Genomic DNA, 21379 nt, shown 5'->3' with positions numbered 1-21379 from the left:
GTGCCGCGTTGAGGACTTGTGATGGACAGGATGATGCCCAAGGGACCTTTCCGCCTCTGCATGTTGCTTTCATTATGCAGTTCTTGACTTCAGAAAGAACCAGTTCATTTGTTCTTAGTTGCCAGAAGCCCAAATGAATTCCCCACTAGAAAAAGTAGGTACGTCTTGAAAACGATCTTCATCATTGACGACTGGATCAGGAAAGGAGAAAAACTAGGACCTGGGAGAGCCCAGAGCCTCTGGCTAGCGGGGAGGGGGAAAGGTGAGGGAGCAACAGAAGCCAAGTTCTTTGTTCCCTTGCCAGACACCAGGGAGCCATGAGGCATGACTCAGGACCCCACCCAGAAGCTTTGGTTTTTCAGGATGGCTGGCCTAGGATGGGAAAGTCTGTGAGTCCCTGGGGAAGGGAGAGCTAAGCCAGGAGTCCAGCGGGTTGGTGGAAGCTGATTCCAGGGTCAGTTGGTGCACATTTCAATTTCTTTAAAATTGAATCCGTTAGCTTGTTTCACTGTCCATCCTGGCCTGGTGGTGTTCTTTCTGCCATAAAACACTGCAGAGTGGCCCAAGTGCAAGCCAGCAGGGAAGCTTTCAAAAGGAGGAGAAAAAAGAAAGAGGGAAAGAGGCGATGAGAAGTGAGGACATTTGGTGAGAGGACCCAGAACTCAAAAGAGCAGGTGTGACTCTTGAAGAGGCATATCTGCTTCTCTTCCCAACCCTGAGAGAAGCTCACCTTCCCATCAGTGAAGAAAGGATGGTCTGGCTGGCACCAGAGAGCCACGGTCAACCTTCCTGACTCATCTCAGCACTCATCATCCTCTGCATCTCCCTCCAGGGACATGCAGGATATAAGATACGTCATCTATGTGTGTTTGTTTTTGTTGTTGTTGTTGTTCAGTCACTAAGTCATGTCTGACTCTTTGTGACTCCATGGACAGCACGCCAGGCTTGCCTGTCCATCACCAACTCCCAGAGTTTGCTCAAACTCATGTCCATTGAGTCAGTGATGCTACCTAATCTCATCCTCTATCGTCCCCTTCTTCTCCTGCCTTCAATCTTTCCCAGCATCGGGGTCTTTTCCAACGAGTCAGCTCTTTGCATCAGGTGGCCAAAGTATTGGAGCTTCAGCATCAGCCCTTCCAATGAATATTCAGGCTTGATTTCCTTTAGGATTGACTGGTTTGATCTCCTTTCTGTCCAAGGAACTCTCGAGAGTCTTCTCCAACACCACAGTTCAAAAGCATCAATTCTTTGGTGCTCAGCCTTCTTTATGGTTCAACTCTCACAACTGTGCATGACTACTGGAAAAACCATAGCTTTGACTAGATGGAATTTTGTTGGAATTTTGATGTCTCTGCTTTTTAATACACTGTCTAGGTTTATCATAGGTTTTCTTCCAAGGAGCGAGTGTCTTTTAATCTTGTGGCTGCAGTTGCCATCCACAGTGATTTTGGAGCCCATGAAAATGAAATCTAACACCATTTCCACTTTCCCCCATTGATTTGCCATGAAGTGATAGGACCAGATGCCATAATCTTTGTCTATTTTTTAAAGAAGTGTAATATTGTCCCCATAAGCACTCAACCTTCTCTGTGTTGGGTATAGCATATGAGCTGCCTGGAACAGCCAAATAAATAAATAAACAAAAAATATATTAAAAAAAAAAAGAAGTTGTCTCTGTGTCCCAGAAGGGAACAGTACACCCCCATCTGGCCCCATCTCACCTTTTCTGATTGATTTTCACAGAGCAGTGTTGAGATTTTGCATAAAACAAATGAGAAGGGAGGGACAGAGTTATAAACCTTTCTGGTGTGATCCAGATGGACTCCATCTGCTTGCCGTGTGAAGGAGATACAAACGGTGTGATGGACTGTAGCCCGCCAGGCTCCTCTGTCCATGGGATTCTCCAGGCAAGGATACTGGAGTGAGTGGCCATGCCCTCCTCTAGGGGATCGTCCCAACCCAGGGATTGAACCCAGGTCTCCCGCACTGTAGGCCGATCCTTTACCGTCTGAGCCACCAGGGAAGCCCATAAACGATGTGAGAGAGCATCAGTCCCTCTTGTGAGGATGGGTGCCCATATCAAATGAGAGGAGCGCAAGAATCTTATTGTTGTGTGTGCACAAACTGCACGCAAAAGGAACATGGAGTTGTCCTGGTGTGCTGTCCACACAGGGGTCCTGGGAACAAGACCCTCGAGGTCAGCCCCATCTTTTAGCACCATCCAAAACAGGCTGATAGCAATTTTTGTGCTGCTTCAATGTTTAGGTTTAATTTGTTCAGAAAACAAAAGACAAACGATTTGCTTAGAGTAATCTGTTGCATAATATCTAAAAAGATAGATAACAAGATTATACCTCCTGTCCCTCCAGCATCCATGCCCACTTGTGCAAACACACACACACACACTGGCCCCTCAAAAGTCTATTATAGCAGAAAGATCAATGACTCTGTTCCTCTTTCTTTAGAATTAGAAGATAAGCCTTTACATATACTGTATCATCGGTCACATTTGACGTATATGCAAAAGAAGTTCAAAGGCTGACTTTGACAAAGGGCGTTTGGAGAAGGATGATAAAATGTGTCTGATAAAACACACACAAGAGACTTTAGCAATAAAGACTTACAAATTGGGAAAGCAGGACTTGGGCAGCGGTGTGAAACTGTGTTATCTACAGCCTCAGCACTGAAAGATAGTGGCCCCGAGCACAAGGCTTTATCTGGCCTCCACAAGAATAGATTGCACCGCCCCTGAACAACCCTGCCTGCTAAGCCCAGGAAACACCTTGCAGAGGAGTTGATGCAATATTTGCCATCCTGGCCCTCAGTGACAGTTAAAAGTAGTGTTACAACACAGCATTGAGCAACGACCTTGCTGTATCATCCGAGTCTTTTGTTTTATAGCACATTTTCCCCTCACTGGAAAGACAGATGGGACATTTTGGGGTGACATGTTTTTGGTTCACTACTTTCAGTTTAGACGAACAAAGAGAGAAAAGAGACATTCTCTCTTCTGCCTTTCCAATACAATTTTTAAAATCCCTTCCTGATTGACATTTCAGGTAGGAGTTGAGTCATTCCTTTTTTGCATCTTATTTCATTATTTCTTGAGATTTCCCAAAGATTCTCAGTATCTCTCCTTGGAGATTTATTACTCAGTCCCTGCAATTTCTCCGGGGGCTGGAGTTTAGTTTATGTGATTGCAATCAGGAAACCACTTTGAAAGGGAAGAAATCAATTTACTTTCTCGTGAGCTGTAAATTTTCTGTAAATAAAATTTCACAAGACTATCCCTGTTTTAAAAGGAGTAACAGCAAGGCTATTGAAATAGTAGCAGGTTTGGGGACAGAACATTAATTCCCAGGTCCCGAGGTCCCAGATGGGTCACTATTAGGGGATTTGGGAAAAACCACTCATTGTTTGGAGCCTTTTTTCTCTATATAGAATGAATTGTTCATTGTTGTTCAGTCACTAAGTTGCGTTGGACTCTTTGCGACCCCATAAACCGTAGCACACCAGGCTTCCCTGTACTTCACTATCTCTCCCAGTTTGCTCAAACCCATGTTCATTGGTTGATGATGCCATCCAACTGTCTCATCCTCTGTCACCCCTTTCTCCTTCTACCCTCAATCTTTCCCAGCATCAGGGTCTTTTCCAATGAGTCGCCTCTTTGCATCAGGTGACCAAGGTATTAGAGCTTCAGCTTCAGCCTCAGTCCTTCAAATGAATAGCTAGGATTGATTTCCTCTAGGATTGACTGGATGGATCTCCTTGCAGTCCAAGAGACTCTCAAGAGTTTTCTCCAGCACCACAGTTCAATGAATAGATTGTACAAAATGTTTGCTCAGACTCTCTTCACCTCTCAAAATGATCAGAGGCCATTCCACGGAAAAGCAGCCTTCAAAACAGTTTCCCTCTGATTTGTTTTATAATAATCTTTGACTTCTGATGATCATGTCTGCTTTTTCCAAGTGCTTCAGCAGTGATGGTTGAGAGGGATCTTCTCTATAAACCTTCTGCCAGTGGCAGAGGCTCTAGACTTGGCACAGCCAGGTTAGGGGACCCACAGAGACTCGTAGAGGCTCCCCCACCGAGTCACTTTAACAAAATAAGTATCAAGAAAAAAAGACATTTTAGGCCAGAAACTTTCAAACATATTTGAATTGCAAGTGACCATAGGAGGTAGGTTGCAGGTAAAAATTCCATGGACAGAGGAGCCTAGTGGGCTTCTCTGGGGTCGCAAAGAGTTGGACACAACTTAGCGACTAAACCACCACCACCATGACTCAGGAGATGGTTCTAGCAATCGAAAAAAGGGCCAGGAAGCAATACTTGTTCTGACTACTTGTGAAGTGCTCTTTAATTTATCTCCTTCTATTTCTTTTTCTTCCCTTTCTGGCGTATGTATAATAGTAATAGTAGTAATCAGAGTCGTCTCCGACTCTTTGTGACCCCGTGGACTGTGGCTGGCCAGGCTCCTCTGTCCCTGAAATTCTCCAGGCAAGAATACTGGAGTGGGTTGCCATTTCTTTCTCCAGGGGGTCTTCCTGACCCAGGGATTTTTCACCTTGCAGGCAGATTGCTGACCATCTGAGCCACCAGGGAAGCCTGTTGTGGTTGTTATTATTATTGTTTCATTTGAAATCATTGAATGGGTCACAATCTATGATTTTGAAGTCACTGTTAGGAAGCTTTTCACAAGGCAATGTCCTTCTGCTGCTTTCTAAATCAGAGACGTACAGCTGAGTTCCTGACCCCTCCACGGGTGATGCTGTGTGTTTTTCTCCTGTTGTGATTTTCTTTCTCTGTCAGAGTGCCCCACCCCCCAAGCCTGTACACCAGGGAAGCACTGTCCTTAGGGTCAAGCCTTCCACTGCAGGCAGATCATGACCCTCCAGGCTATGAGTACACCACAAGTCCTAATAAATAATGAATACTAATGACAACCCTGAGACACCTATTTGCTTTGTACTCCCAACAAAGTCAGAAGGAGAACCGGGGCTGCTCCCTAAAAATGGCATCCGGCTCTCTAAATAAAGGGCTTTAATGCATTTTCTATTTAAACCGTAAGGCCCTGGGCTCAAACCCAAATTGAGATGGGCTCTCATCCTTAAGTACCATTCTGGAATAAGCCGTTGAAATATTAATCCATCTCTCTGGGTTCAAGGCTTCGGAAGCATCTCAGTTCTTGGTGTCACATTCCTTGAGGGGACCTGCTTCAACACGCCCTTGAACTGGGGATGGGCAGCCTGGCAGAAGCAAAGGCTGTCCTTCTGGAAAGTCACTGTCTACGAAACTTCTTCGGTGAGAAACATGAAGACGAAAGGTTATTAACAATACACACAATTCAAAGACTGATTTCTCAGTGCAGCCAGTCAAGTTCTTGCTTTCGTTGCTCCATCTCTACATAGCCGAGAGCATGCTCTTTAACCTCATTAGACTTAAGGGGATGAGAGTTCCAAACTTAGTAAGATCATGGAGAGAATCAAATGAGATAACGCATCAATGGACATGCATGCATGCTAAGTCACTTCAGTCATGTCCAGCTCTTTATGACCCTATGAACTGTAGCCCGCCAGGCTTCTCTGTCCATGGGGATTCTCCAGGCAAGAATACTGGAGTCGGTTGCCACGTCCTCCTCCAGGGGATCTTCCCGACCCAAGGATTGAACCTGCATCTCTTATGTCTCCTGCATTGGCAGGCAGGTTCTTTACCACTATCGCCACCTGGGAAGCCCCAAAGGATATGAGTTTGAGCAAACTCTAGGAGAAAGTGAGGGACGGGGAAGCCTGGTGTCCTGCAGTAGTCCACAGGGTCACACAGAGTCAGAAATAACTTAGCGACTGAACAACAGCAACAAGGCCTGGGTAGCCCTTGTCCCATTGCCTGGGCCTCAGAGCAGCTGCAGCTCTGAATGAATGTTACCGATCATTCTTATTTGTCCGCTAGCGTAAACAAAGCTTTCAGGTTTGATGAATCAATTCTACAGCTTTCTTTGTTCTTTGAGACAAGTAACACGAGGGATCCCCAGAGGCCAAGTGACCTAGTCTTAGTCTTCAGGTAAATGAGTCCCCCAAACCTGTTAAAACCTGGCATAGCCAAAATCCAACATCTTTGTGTGTCCTGAGCTACTCTAGGTTGTTCCCGATATGATCAATTATTTATTTGACCTACTAAGTCAATATAAACACTTATATATCAGTTTTCCTTAAAAAAATTATATTTGCTTTTAAAGATCCAAAAATTTGTCCCAGGGGGAGTTTTGCTTTTTGAGGGATTGCTGATTTATAACACACATCAGAAATGCTCCTTTCTCTTCTGTTGAAAGTGAAACAAACAGACCTTCAGCAGAGAAAAGACTTTTGTTCCACAGGTTTCTGGCGAGGAGTTATTTGAGGTCTACGTACTTTGGATTTCAACATGCCAAAATTTTAAAGATCAACAAACAGAAGATATTTTTCTGTAGAAGTTTTTATTCTTAGATTTGTGGAGGGAAGAGCTTCCCTAATAAGTTTCAGGTGTCTCAGATGCTTCTAGATATTTATCCACACTTCTCTTGTTTAGCTCCAGGTATTTCAACCTTAGGATAAACAAACAAACAAAATTCCACTTTTACTGTATCTATTCTCTGTAATACAGGGAAGAAGTGTGCATTTATTGCTATAACTTCTTAGGGTGTACCCAAATTTATATCTAGTTTTATTCATAAGAATTCTAGAACACGTAAAGATGATAAGTAACAACATTCTCATAAAAGAAGTTTAGGTTTTGTTTTGGGGTCTTTTGTTTTGTTTGGGGTTTTTTTCCTGCTTTACCTTAAGGCATTATCACATTTTTGCTAAAGGAGTGTCTTTGGGAGATAGTATGATTAATTGAACCATCATTTACCATTATTAGAAAAATAAATCATATACAAAAGTGAAAAGAAAGCTTCCATGTGAGTTCCCGTCTCATTCCTGGTAAGCAAGGGGTTAACCTGATGTCTTCATCCATTTCCACTCTAATTGGGAAGGATGGGGGAAAATCATTTCAGTAACAGAATAAAAATTGCTAGCCTATAGATGCCTGAGGCAAAAAGAAAAGAAATGAATTCTCTTGCGAGCTTGGTTAGTGAGGGGGAAAACCTGACTTCATGTCATTGTTTAATGTGCCAGTATTGAACAGTGATCTCTAGAAAGGTGTATGGATCCAGAGAAGAGGTCTGTCTGCCCAGGTCTCCTGCACTGAGGTCACTAGGCAGTTTCTGGACACTCTCCTTTCAGGTTGTGCTGAACCTGGAGTCAGTGTAGGTTAACAACTCATCACGGTGTTTACGGGCACAAAGGGGAACCCTCTCTGGTACACCGGGTAAAGTTTTCCTCTTTCCTCCTTAGAAGTCCATGTCATTACTTCATGTCTTCAGTAAAAGAGAGTTCTTAGCTAAATAAATATTTCCTATTTCGTAAGTGGTAAGGAAATAGACTTGATCTGAGATATTTTTCTCAAAAACTGAAAAAAGTGAGATGCTTCCTAAATGGAGAACTTGACAATTAAAGAACTTCTTATAATTGAATTCTTTTTAAAAATTATTCAAATCCACTGTTATATAAATACTTACTACATGCCCCTTTTCAAAACTCACCCTGAAGTACTTTATTTCCCAATAATACTTGTGAAATTCTCCTTAGGCTGGGTATATTCATGGAATTGGCATTGTTAAGGTGTCAAGAGAAATAAGAGTTACTCGTTTTGTAGTTGTGAAACATTAGTGAACTTCCAAATCAGTAGTTCAACTAGAAAAGAACCTGAGTTCATTCGGGGGGTTATTTGTCGTCATATTGGACGGTCATCTGTTCCCTTGCTCTTGCTATTAAAAAAAAAAAAAAACAAAACAAAACCTACCAATTCTGCAAAAATATATGACAAAAAGTCTTGGAGTTTATGTATTTAATTATTTCTAATAAGTTTTGGATGATCTCTGTAGATTGCTTTCATTAAACATAGAAGAACAAATTGGCAATTAGCTAACAGATAATAGCTATTTTTCAGCTGTAATTTCATTAAAGATTATTTCATTCTTCCACTCTACCTTTTAAGAAGAGGTGAACTCTCTAGAATTAGCACCATTATTCTTTCAAAAAAGATAGCAAAAGTTGTCTCATTTTTTTGAGCAGGTTTAAATTATAGCATTTTTCAGGCTTCCCAGGTAGCTCAGTGGTAAAGAATCTGCCTGTCAATGCAGGGAACCCAAGGGGCGCAAAAGTCTTGGGTTCAATCCCTGGTTGAGACAATCGCCTGGAACAGAAAATGGCAACCCACTCCAGGAATCTTGCCTGGGAAATCCCATGGACAGAGGAGCCTGGTGGGCTACGGTCTATGGAGTCACAAAGAGTTGGACATGACTGAGCGTGCATGCATAGCATTTTTCCTAGGAAGTCCAAGACAATCCTATCCTTAAGTTTAAATCTGACTTGACCATTGTTTGATTGAGAAATAGGCAATATGTTTCCTAAAAAATCTTCCCCAAAATTGTTTTCTTTAATTAAAACAAAATTTTAATTGACATACAGTTGCTGTACAATATATATGTTACAGGTGTACAATCCGGTTATTTACAGTTTTTAAAAGGTTATATTCCATTTATAGTTATTATAAAATATTGACTGAGTTCCATGTGTCATACAATATGTCCTTATTAGTTGTTAACAGAATTGTTATTATCTTACTTCAATCACTGGAGCATTATCCATAGAAATGTGATTATTACTGGAACATCGATTATATAATATTATTTAATAATCTTACCATAATCTAAAAATATGTAAACATTACAATGCATATCTTAAGATTTTTATGAAACTTAGAAAATGTAGTTTCGTAGAATGATTGCTTTCATTGTTGCTGATTCTTTTAGGTCTTTTTTATTGCATACTACAACATGAAATTTTCAAGTTTTTGTGGCATATAATTCCATGACCTCACAGAAAGTAGGATAATAATAGTTTTTTAATCCATTATTCCATTCAAAATCCTGTTTTTCAAATCTGAAGACAGAAGGATTAATACAAAAAGATTCATTTTGAGTGCCTGGAAAAACACTCTAAAATCAACATTTGGCAATTTATAATTTAATTGATCAATAAAATGGATCTATCACAGCTATCTCAGCAATTCCTTCACTCTTTTTATAAACAATATTATTTATTTTTAGTTATAAAATGATATTCATTAGGAAAACATAATTAAAAACAACTTCATACACCTGGAATTAATAGAATAAATCAACTATGACATGAAAGTGAAGTGAAAGTCTCTCAGTCATGTCCAACTCTGCGGCACGTGCACGACTCTTTGTGACACTCTTTGGACTGTACAGTCCATGGAATTCTTCAGAATACAGGGTAGTCTTTCCCTTCTCCAAGGGATCTTCCCAACCCAGGGATCAAACTCAGGTCTCCTGCATTGCAGGCAATTCTTTACCAACTGAGCTATCAGGGAGGCCTCAAAAATCAACTATACTTCAATTAAAAAAAAAAAAACTTTATAAAGAAATTAAAAAATTCTTAAACTTAAAAAAAAACTTTTGTATTGGGGTATAGTTGATTAACAATGCTGTGATAGTTTCAGATGAACAGTGAAGGGACTCAGCCATACATATACGTGTATCCTTTCTCCCCCAAACTCCCCTCCCATCCAGACTGGCACACAGCATTAGGCAGAATTTCCTGTGCTATACATTAGGTCCTTGTTGATTATCCATTTTAAATATCACTGCTTACTCTCGATTCTTAGGTAGAGTTCCATGTTCAGGACAGACTGGGGAGTCAGCACCCAAGGTTTATCTCAGGCCTTTTCATTCTCTTTCTAGAAAGTTCTGCTATACTTGAAGAAATTTCTCTATAGTCTACATGGGATCATAGATAGAAAAACTTTTACTTCAATTGGAAAAAAGCTCCAATTTGATGCACAGTTGTAATAATAATGATGAGGAACTTTATAGCTATTTATTCTAAAAGAATTAAAGTATGTTATATATGCATATTATGTTTTAGTTATCATTTCATAATACAATATAGAGTGAAACCTCATTAGTTGGGTTGACATAGAGAAAATAGAATTAGTAAAAAGGATGAATTTTAATATTTTTAAATAATTGTGGTAATAAATTATAGGTAATATTTATGAGTAAATATCTACTTCTCTCTAATCTCTTGCTGCATTGCTTTCAGTTCAGTTCAGTTCAGTTCAGTCGCTCAGTCATGTCTGACTCTTTGCGACCCCATGAATTGCGACACGCCAGGCCTCCCTGTCCATCACCAACTCCCGGAGTTCACTCAAACTCATGTCGGTAGTGATGCCATCCAGCCATCTCATCCTCTGTCGTCCCCTTCTCCTCCTGCCCCCAATCCCTCCCAGCATCAGGGTCTTTTCCAATGAGTCAACTCTTCGCATAGGGTGACCAAAGTATTGGAGCTTCAGCTCTAGCATTGCTTTAGGAGTATTCAATTCTTTGGGACCCCATGGACTGTAGCCTGCCAGGCTCCTCTGTCCATGGGATTCTCCAGGCAAGAATCCTGGGTTGCCATGCCCTCTTCCAGGGGATCTTCCCAACCCAGGGATTGAATTCTAGTCTCTTATGTCTCCTGCATTGTCAGGAGGGTTCTTTCCTGCTAGTGCCTCTCTGATCTCAGCCCTATGTAAAATATAGAACAGCAATGTATTTCTGTTATTTTCCAGAAGATGCAGAATCTCAAAGTTATTTGTGTGTGTATTTAAATCACAGCTTCTCAGGCCTGCTCGCATGAATAGAAAAGACATATGTGCAGTTGGAGGAACCCTATGTAAACTGGTAACATTCTTAAAATGTCTTGTCTTGAGTTGATCCTATGTTTTCTTCTTTCTTTTCTTTCCCCTCCCCACTGAAAATCCAAGTTCACTCCAGCCGTATGCTGACCTCATTCAGTATCAGACCAGGTCAATTCCTCACAGTTCCAAGGGGCACTTAAGTACAAAACTGGAAAAGCTTGTCCACAGCTCTCATTTTTCAGATGAGGAAACTGAGGCCAGTACAAAGTGGCTAACCAAACGGACCTGCAGTTAAGCCCCAACCCTCCTCCCTGTGTCTGGCAGCTCAAGAACCAGGTAGACTGACTCACCTAGCTATCTTCAAACATAAACGAGGCTGAAGGAAAAGAGTCAGACCTTCCCTTGTCATAACCGCCCCAGTGAGAGAGTAAAGATAAATTATAAACACAAAGAATAAAATAAAGTGCTTGCTTTGGGGAGGAGAGTTCTCTGTTGAAGGAACCCTGGGAAATGACAATTGAAATTCCTAAATATTCATTCAGACATTCTCATTTATTTTTCCTTCCTCAACTTAGGAAACTTGTGTTTTGTTTCTTTTCAGTTCCTTTGGGGGTTCTTTTGTTTGTTTTTATTTTACTTTTATTGGAGTATAGTTGATTTATAATGTGTTAGTTTCAGGTATACAGCAAACTGAATCAGGTATTTTTTTTTAACTTTTTACTTTTACTTTATTTTACTTTATAATACTGTATTGGTTTCAGGTATTTTTTAAAAATCCACTTTTTTTTCTTTTTAGATTCTTTCCAGTATAGGTCATTACAGAGTATTGAGTAGTTTCCTGTGCCATACAACAAGTTGTATAATATTTAGCAGTGTGTATATGTCAATCCCAATCTCCAGTTTATTCCTCCCCTACCCCATCCCCTAGCAACCATACATTTGTAGAAAATTTGTATTTTGTTTCTAATTCACAGTGGCAGAAGTGGTTTTAAATATATTAATTAAAATGTCTAAAGCAGACTCTAAACGTAATATCTTTTTAATAGAAGATACTTCTGTGATCTGCTAGAAAACTTGACTGCTGTAACATTCCCCAGTTAGGGGACTCAAAGCCATAGAAAAGTGTGTCCACTCAAGTGTGTTTCTCAAGAGCAGCGGACTTTGAGAAGCTCCTAGACACTTGGGTACTTTCCATAGTGCTTGGATGGGGGAAATCACTGTGAGAACTAATTTTATGTGTCACAAGTGGTTTCTCAGCCTTTCATTAAAAGAGCCAGAGAAAACGATAGTGAAGGACAGGGAAGCCTGGCGTGCAGCAGTCCACAGGGTCAGCAAAGAGGGGGACATGCCTGAGCAACTAAACAACAACAGCAAAGAGAATGTGGGGGAGACTGAGGTCCCATCCAACCCGCAACACTGTGGGGTGGAAACCAGGGCTGCTGGCTCTCAAGAGATGCTTAGACCTTCAAAGATTCCAACAACCCCCAAGGAACCAAAGCAACGAGGCAGGACCTGTAGTTTCTGTTACAAACCTGGCTCCATATTTCTTCTTTGTTGTTGCTTCTGAGAACTAGAAGAAAAACATAACTGAGGCCAGGAACTGACTCACTACTGATGGGAACTCATTATTTAAACTAGAAGATGGCTTCCAAATTGATATCTTGGGTGGTTTGGTTTTGTTTTAAAATCTGTATGCAGTATTTCAAAATAAACCTGTTTGTTTGCTGTTGTTCAGTCACTAAGTCATGTCCAACTCTTTGCGACCCCATGGACTGTAGCACACCAGGCTTCCCTGTCCTCCACTATCTCCCAGAATTTGCTCAAACTCATGTCCATTGAGTTGGTGACACCATCTAACCATCTCATTCTTTGCTGCTCCCTTCTCCTTTTGCCTTCAGTCTTTCCCAGCATCATGGTCTTTTCCAATGAGTCAGCTCTTCACATCATATGGCCAAAGCACTGGAGCTTCAGCTTTAGCGTCAGTCCTTTCCAGAAATTCACGGTTGATTTCCTTTAGGATTGACTGGTTGGATCTCCTTGCAGTCCAAGGGACTCTCAAGAGTCTTCTCCAGCACTACAATTTGAAAGCATCGGTTATTCAGCACTCAGCCCCTATCTGAGGCTACCCCTCAATCACTTTGCAGTTCTGTTTTGAAGTCATGGGCTGGTCAACATAAAACCTCTTGTTCTAATACATGTTGCCTGTACGAATTTCATAGAACATAAGGATGTTGGAAAAGAAAGGGTCAAGAGATTCTTTAGTAGTATTCTTTCAGAGTCAAAGAAGCCAAAGCATATTGTATAGGCTGTGCCATCAGCAGCTGGTAAACTTAAGTGGAAACAAGGGATGCATGAGGTACACCGGTAGCTCATCGATGGCTGTGAAAATGCATTCGTGGCAATGACAGCGGCCCCTTAGTTGTTTTCACCGTGTATGTGTGTGTCCTTATGACACAGCCAATCAAGTGATGCTGTAATAAAATTCTGAACAGCTTGGAGGGAAAACATGAGTCCAGAAAGATGCATTACTTAATAGCCTCTGCTAATAGCAGGTTATAAACAGGGCTCGCTTGAGCACAAGCGGAATAGCAGCAAAACTGCTCTTCAGAGGGAGTTGTGTTTGAGTGGTCACCCTTTAACTGCACAGTCTAAGATAGTAGCCACTAGCCTTGTGAAATTTGAGGGCTTGAAACACAGCTAGACTGAACTGAGATACACTGTGAATACAAAATACATAAGGAATTTGAAAACTTACTAAAAGAAAAATAATGTCAAATATCTTATGAACAATGTTAATATTGATTACATGTTGAAATTGTTTGGGCTGACACAGAATAACTGTACAAAAAAGATCTTCACGACCCAGATAATCATGATGGTGTGATCACTCACCCAGAGCCAGACATCCTGGAATGTGAAGTCAAGTGGGCCTTAGAAATCATCACTACCAACAAAGCTAGTGGAGGTGATGGAATTCCAGTTGAGCTATTTCAAATCCTGAAAGATGATGCTGTGAAAGTGCTGCACTCAATATGCCAGCACATTTGGAAAACTCAGCAGTGGCCACAGGACTGGAAAAGGTCAGTTTTCACTCCAATCCCAAAGAAAGGCAATGCCAAAGAATGCTCAAAGTACCGCACAATTGCACTCATCTCACACGCTAGTAAAGTAATGCTCAAAATTCTCCAAGCCAGGCTTCAGCAATATGTGAACCGGGAAATTCCAGATGTTTAAGCTGGCTTTAGAAAAGGCAGAGGAACCAGAGATCAATTGCCAACATCTGCTGGATTGTGGAAAAAGCAAAAGAGTTCCAGAAAAACATCTATTTCTGCTTTATTGACTATGCCAAAGCCTTTGACTATGTGGATCACAATAAACTGTGGAAAATTCTGAAAGAGATGGGAATACAGACCACCTGACCTGCCTCTTGAGAAACTTGTACGCAGGTCAGGAAGCAACAGTTAGAACTGGGCATGGAACAACAAACTGGTTCCAAATAGGAAAAGGAGTATGTCAAGGCTGTATATTGTCACCCTGCTTATTTAACTTCTATGCAGAGTACATCATGAGAAACGCTGGGCTGGAAGAAGCACAAGCTGGAATCAAGATTGCCAGGAGAAATATCAATAACCTCAGATATGCAGATGACACCATCCTTATGGCAGAAAGTGAAGAGGAACTAAAAGCCTCTTGATGAAAGTGAAAGAGGAGAGTGAAAAAGTTGGCTTAAAGCTCAACATTCAGAAAACGAATATCATGGTATCCAGGCCCATCACTTCATGGGAAATAGATGGGGAAACAGTGGAAACAGTGTCAGACTTTATTTTTTTGGGCTCCAAAATCCCTGCAGATGATATTGCAGCCATGAAATTAAAAGACGCTTACTCCTTGGAAGGAAAGTTATGACCAACCTAGATAGCATATTGAAAAGCAGAGACATTACTTTGCCAACAAAGGTCCGTCTAGTCAAGGCTATGGTTTTTCCAATGGTCATGTATGGATGTGAGAGTTGGACTGTGAACAAAGCTGAGCGCCGAAGAACTGATGCTTTTGAAGTGTGGTGTTGGAGAAGACTCTTGAGAGTCCCTTGGACTGCAAGGAGATCCAACCAGTCCATTCTGAAGGAGATCAGCCCTGGGTGTCCTTTGGAAGGAATGATGCTAAAGCTGAAACTCCAGTGCTTTGGCCACCTAATGCAAAGAGTTGACTCACTGGAAAAGACTCTGATTCTGGGAGGGATTGGGAGCAGGAGGAGAAGGGGATGACCGAGGATGAGATGGTTGGATGGCATCGCTGACTTGATGGACATGAATTTGAGTGAACTCTGGGAGATGGTGATGGATAGGGAGGCCTGTCGTACTGCGATTCATGGGGTCGCAAAGACTTGGACACGACTGAGCAACTGAACTAAACTGACCTGAAGTTAAATTTATTCTTAAAATTACTTTCACCCATTTCTCTTTACTTTTTTCATGTGGTTATTAGAAAATTTTACATTCCATATATGGCTCATATTACATTTCTAGTGGACAGTGCTGCTCTAGAATAAGAGAGATGCCCACAGGATTTAAAGACAAATTGTCAAGAACTAGTAAAGAAGTTTGAATGACAATGACATAATGATGTGACTCTTGCAAGGTGGTTGAACTGGCTGGCTATGACTGACAATCTAGGGGCAAACTGGCCAATAACTGCATCTCAGTTTCTTCATCTGTAAAATGAAGGGAATAATGGTGGACTGTTTACTGCTAGAAAGCTAAATGGAATAATGCACGTAAAGACTTTAGTGTGAAGTTTGATGCACTGATCAAAGGGAGCTCCAATAATCATGATTGCCTTGGGCAACTCCAGCTGCTGTAACAAAATACTATAGACTGGGTGGCTTACACAACAGAAAATTATTTCTTACAGTTCTGGCAGCTGGAAGTCCACGATCAGAATGCCAGCATGGTTGGGTTCTGGTGAGAACTTTCTTCCTGGCTTGTATTAATACTTGGCTGCCTTCTTGCTGTGTGCTTATATGACAGGGAGAGGGACAGAGAAAGGCTCCAGTCTCTGCGTACAAGGGCACTAAGTCCATCATGAGCACCCCACCCACATGACCTCATTTAAACCAGATGACCTCCTAAAGGCCTTACCTGTTAAGACCATTACATTAGGCTTTAGGGCTTCAACATATGAGTTTGGTGGCAGAGCAGACGCAGACATTCAGTCCATCACATTCATTTCAAAAGTCCAATCGGAGAGAGATTTCACATTGATTTGCAATTTGTTTACAAACACCTTTTCAACACTGCATCCTAGTGGGTGCTGGGCACCGTTTTTGCTGGATACTGAGCAGCTGGCCTTGCCAGCTCTGAGTGCGGTCCTTGAACCAGGAGCAGCAGCATCACAGAGAGCTTGCTGGGAATACAGGACCTCAGTCACCACCCCACCCCCAAACCTACTGAATCGGAGTCTGCCCTTGACCTGGTCCCCAGGGGCTTAGGGTACACATTGCTTACACGGGGCTGTCTAGGATTTGAAAAGGAGGGAACCTCCCTGGCAAAGTGTTCAGACCTTAGTGGTTATGTGTTTGTGTGGGGCTGAGGGTGAAATCAGAAGAGAATGAGACAGTTACAGGGTTGGCTTGAGGGAGGCCAATACAAGACATCCTTGTCCTCCCATGATCCAGAACCAACTGTGAGGCAGGAAAACAAGCGGAGCAGACAGACGTCAAACTATCAGCCTTATCACAGACAGGACTTTTGGAGAACAGGGACTCAGGTATGTGGCTTCCTGCCCCTGAACCCCAGAAACAGAGGCTCATAAGGACGCAGGCAGTGTCTCCCCAAAACAATAAGAGGAGGGGAAGGCGTGCTTGGTGTGCTGCTTTCCTATTGCGGCCAAACGAGCAAATTAGCACCAACTTCGCAGCTTACGTAACACTTGTTCCTCCTGTTTGTTCTACCAGCATCTTGTCCTGTCCATTCCAAGATGATTGCTGACGTCCACCTTCAACCCATCGGCACTGGTCCTGACTGCTCCTAATGGCACGAGGGCGGGAAATGAGGGAAGATCCCTCCCTCTCCCTCACTTCAGTCCCTCCTTTTGTGTCCCCATTTTTTTCACCTAAATGCTCACAAGTCTTGCTTGGCAAAGTTATAGCTCATCTGCTCCTTCTCTGCTCCGTCTAATTCACCTATCCACCCCTGATAGATTTATTCTCCTAAAATACGTCTCCACCATGTTATTTCCCAGATTTCCAGGCTCTGAGAGAACCCGCTGCCCTCACACTGAAGTTCAGGTTGCTTTAGATTGTGTAAGCTGCCTCTGACCTGTCTGTGTTTGTGTCTGCCTACAAACTGCCACACCTACTGCGACAAATTGTGTCACCTACAAGCTGCCACACCCCAACCTGATCCCCAACTTACACCCCAACTATTCTGAGTCTGTGTCGTAACTTCATCCATGCCTCTCTCATGCTCATCCTTCTGCTTGGAAAGGCTTCTCTCCCAACCCCCCAGGCACCCCCAAGCCTTACTGACCACCTGGTGAAAATCTACACGGCCTCCAAGAGTCAAATCAATATCATCTCTAACCAAGAAGTGGGTCTTTTCAAAGCCCACCAGGTGGTGTCAATTCCTGTGCGTCCTTCCTCCAGCTTCCTGGACTTTACACACTTGTTCATCAGCAGCTTGATACTCCACGGCTCCCACTTATTGGCCAAAGGGACCTTGACTCACTCTCAAACTTTGTAGATGGCCAAAAATAACCTCGGGATATGAATCCTAAATACTTGGTGATTCTGCTCAGCAAAGAATTTCAGGGCTATTTTCTGATGGAGACCTTGAGACAAGGGAGGATAAAAGTCAAAGATGAGATCAGAGTTTAATCATTCAGAAGGCTAAAAAGGACACTGATAAAAATACATAGTTGTGGTCAAAAAGAAACATAGCTCATCACGTATGTAGACCCAGATGTGGGGATGAGAATGCGCACGTGTCCACAGAGATCAAGAGTGAAGTAACTTTGGGCAGATTTCCTAAATTCTCCAACTGTAAGCTTTCTGGTCTGTAAAATGGGAATGGGAATGGTGTTGCAAGGAATAAATCGGGCAAGGTAGTCAGCTCTCACTGTTGTGAATACCCAGGACCTGTCTTCTCTTACAGTTCAGGTTCTAGCATCATTAACAACTCCTTGGGCAAATCATTTCAAATTCCTACAGGTGTGACTTCAGGTACAGACACCCGCCTCCTCTCTCTCCCCTCTAACCCCCCAACTTAATGATGCATGCTGTCTCCTTGAAGCTACTGACACAGGACAAACAAAAAAAGCTCTCAACAGACCGCTGCACACCTTTCAAAATCCTCTCACTTCTGCCCTTGTTTTTAGGTTAAAAAAAAAAAAAAAAATCTTGGCTCTTCTCTCAGAATCACTGAAATATTAGGTGTGTAGACAAAACACTTGCCTTTCCACTCTGCTTCTCCTATTTCTCAGTCTCAGACATGGAAAGGCTTCTCAGGGTCTCAGGAGAGAATTTCCAGGGTGGTTAATTCTGTTAGGTCTCTTTAGCATAAACTCAGCTGTCTGGTCAATCTTACTGCTGTGAATTTCCGCTGACCCCCACACCTATTAAAACTAAATTTACTAACTTCAGGGTGTATTTGTTATTTTCTGCCTTAGCATTCATTAGTGCAAATAACACTTTCTCTGCTCCGTTTTTAAAAAAAATTTATGGAGTCACTTTATGTACTTGTAAACCACAATTTTGTGTGTATGTGTCTTTAAGAAGGCTCTTTTGAGAATTTTGTTGTTGTTTAGTTGCTAAGTCGTGTCCAGCTCTTTGCAACCCTAAGGACTCTAGCTGTCAGGCTCTGCTGTCCATGGGATTTCCCAGGCAAGAATACTTTAGCAGATTACAATTTCCTTCTCCAGGGTATCTTCCTAAACCAGGGATCGAACCCATGTCTCCTGCATTGGCAGGTGGATTCTTTAAAGCTGAGCCACCAGGGAAGCCTCCTTTGAGACTATACATACTTAATTCCTTTCATTTTTCATCACAGGGCAGTCCTTCAAAACCCCTTATTATTTAAGTTGCCCTTTTCGATTAGCAAAACCATAAAACTAAGGAGCTGAAAATCTTGTTCTCCTGCCTATTTAAACAGCATCTGGAAATCTGAAATAATTACCTCCTTTCTTAAAGGTTTTATTTAAGCAATATTATACTAATATTGTGCAGTGGAGTTGAAATCTCTAGGTCTGCAGTATTTGAAATGTTCAGATCTTAAGGCTTTGAAAAATGCTGTTTCCTCCATGTTAATCACTCAGTTCTGACCATTATCCATAACAAGGCTGATGAAATCATTTCAAATTCAGAACATTATACGTAGATATTCAAGGGAAAGAGAAATAGCTTCATATGGCTTTACTTAATGGATTTACCTGTGACTTTACCTGTAACTGTACATGCAGGAGTATAGAGTAAGTGATCCATATGTGGCAATTATCATGAAAATTATTTTCAGTAACAACTGATATCATCTGTCACTTTAAGAATGAAAGCTTTCAGTATAAGCAATCTGCCCTCCTAGCAAAGGGAAAGAAAGGAAATCAAGTGGGAAGAAAATACTTCTAAAATATCTCATCATTGGAAGTAAATGATTATAATGTTTGTCTACTAGTTTCTTTTAGAAGACATATTCCAAATTGTTATCTTTATCACTTTGAAAACTATTCATATTTTTACTTTTTTGCATTTAGCGTCTAGTATGTCACAGATTTTTAAAATGTTTTTATATTAAGTTAGGGTTTGGGAGCTTTTGTTGTTTGCTTTTCCTTACCTACAATAGTTTTTTTAATTTTATTTTATTTTTATTTTTATTCTACATTGGTGTATAGTTGGTTTACAATGTTGTGTTAGTTTCAGGTATACAACAGAGTGATTCAGTTACACATTCAAATATATCCATTCTTTTTCAGATTCCTTTCCCGTATAGGTTATTACAGAATATTGACTAGAGTTCCATATGCTATACAGTAGGTTCCTATTGATTATCTATTTTGTATCTTATAGTGTGTATGTGTTAATCCCAAACTCCTAATTTATACCCCCTCACCTTTCCCCTTTGGGTTTGGTTTTCACTTTGAATTGTGATCCATCCCTACATTATCCAAATGTATTTTTAACATTCATGAAATAAATCACATTTGCATCCCATATAGAGCTTAAAAGAGGTGATTCTATGAATGATAAAGACCTCAGTATTAGCTAGCAATGGGAGGCATTGGTAGAAGGTACCTAAAAACCATACGCATATGTAACAGTTCATTTTTTTATATGATGATTTACTATTTTAAGTTATTTTTGACCCAAAGCTGGACAATATGCTATAAAAATCTCCAGTGCTAAAGAGTGTGAGAGGCAACAAGCTCCCAAAAAAATGAGAGAGGGGATTTAGTTTTCACACTGGCATTGGTTCCAACTACAATTAATCAACTTCAGTAAATTTGGTGTTTGCTGTCAATATATTCACACAATTATTTTTATTTTCCTATTTTCTACTCTTTCAGAATGTGTTCACGGAATGAATCCATCTAGAGACGTTCACGGTATGTTAGATTCCAAATTATATTCTTTACATGCATATTCACATGTGCATATATATGACATTTTATACATGTATCTCTATTAACCCAAATAATCAAGACTTTTTTTTTTGCTGATTCAAAAATATTTAAAAGCTGTTTTCCGTATTGTAAATGTCAAACATATAAAACATTCCAATGAAACCTTAAATGATACCCTCGTTTCTACAGCGTTTACCACAGGTGCGTTGTGCTGTTATTAAATGACTCTATACAACTCACTCTCTCTAAAAAAAAAAGCTTGGCTTCTATGTGTTATAACTTTATTACTTTTGCTATAGCAGTGCTAATGTAAAATTTTTATGAGCAAAATGCTTACTAAGCATCCTTAACTTTTAAAAAGATTAATTTAAATTCTTTCTCAGTTTGTTACTTGTGAATTGTAAACTGATTTACAAAGTTAGTGAAATAGTCATATATCAACCACAGGATCCCATGGAAACATTCACACAGAGGAAGAATGTAGTGAAAAAACAAAGGAACCTGGTCCCCCAAAGTAATTATATTTCAAAAGTGAAATCATCTCAAATCCACAGGGAGAAAGGGATGTTTAATTATTTAAATTCCAATGTTGAAAACCGGACCATGTGTATTATACATACATTTACATGTATGTTAGTCTCCATTAAAATTGTTCTCATTCCCTGTGCCATTAGTACCAACTAATGTGGTCCACCTCTAGCAAAATACATTCTCTGCTTTTTATTTTCATTAAAATGGTCACTGAAAACAGAAATAATTCTTTTAGAAATGTTGCATTTTTAGGAATGTAATTTTAGAAATATATTACAGAGGGGATTTTAAGAGAATGGTTGAGATTCTTATTTTTGAGAGCGTTTTGAAAGAGTAAAAAATGTGTAATATTTAAATGTTTTCTGAGACCCCCATCATTATATATTTACTTAAAGTTGTAGAAAAAAAATGTCAATAAGCTGTTTTCCAGTGAAATTGTTTTATTTTCCCCTTCCAG

General features: G+C 40.8%; 1 protein-coding gene across 3 annotated transcripts in view; it reads left to right on the top strand.

Moving 5' to 3' along the window:
- Positions 1-21379, top strand: part of RUNX1 (RUNX family transcription factor 1) — a 271101-nt gene that overhangs the window by 147382 nt on the left and 102340 nt on the right. For 2 of the 3 annotated variants that reach the window (XM_042238225.2, XM_027961500.3), the window contains exon 3: positions 20335-20373. In XM_042238225.2, the coding sequence (XP_042094159.1) occupies positions 20335-20373 (39 nt within the window). Of the gene's footprint in view, positions 1-19775; positions 19801-20334; positions 20374-21379 lie in introns of those variants that run through there. The other variant, XM_060396287.1, reaches the window with a different exon arrangement.

This window comes from Ovis aries, chromosome 1, assembly GCF_016772045.2.
Source record: "Ovis aries strain OAR_USU_Benz2616 breed Rambouillet chromosome 1, ARS-UI_Ramb_v3.0, whole genome shotgun sequence".
NCBI lineage: Eukaryota > Metazoa > Chordata > Mammalia > Artiodactyla > Bovidae > Ovis > Ovis aries.
Note: the sequence above shows the minus strand (reverse complement) of the source record. Positions and strands in the feature narration are given on the sequence as shown.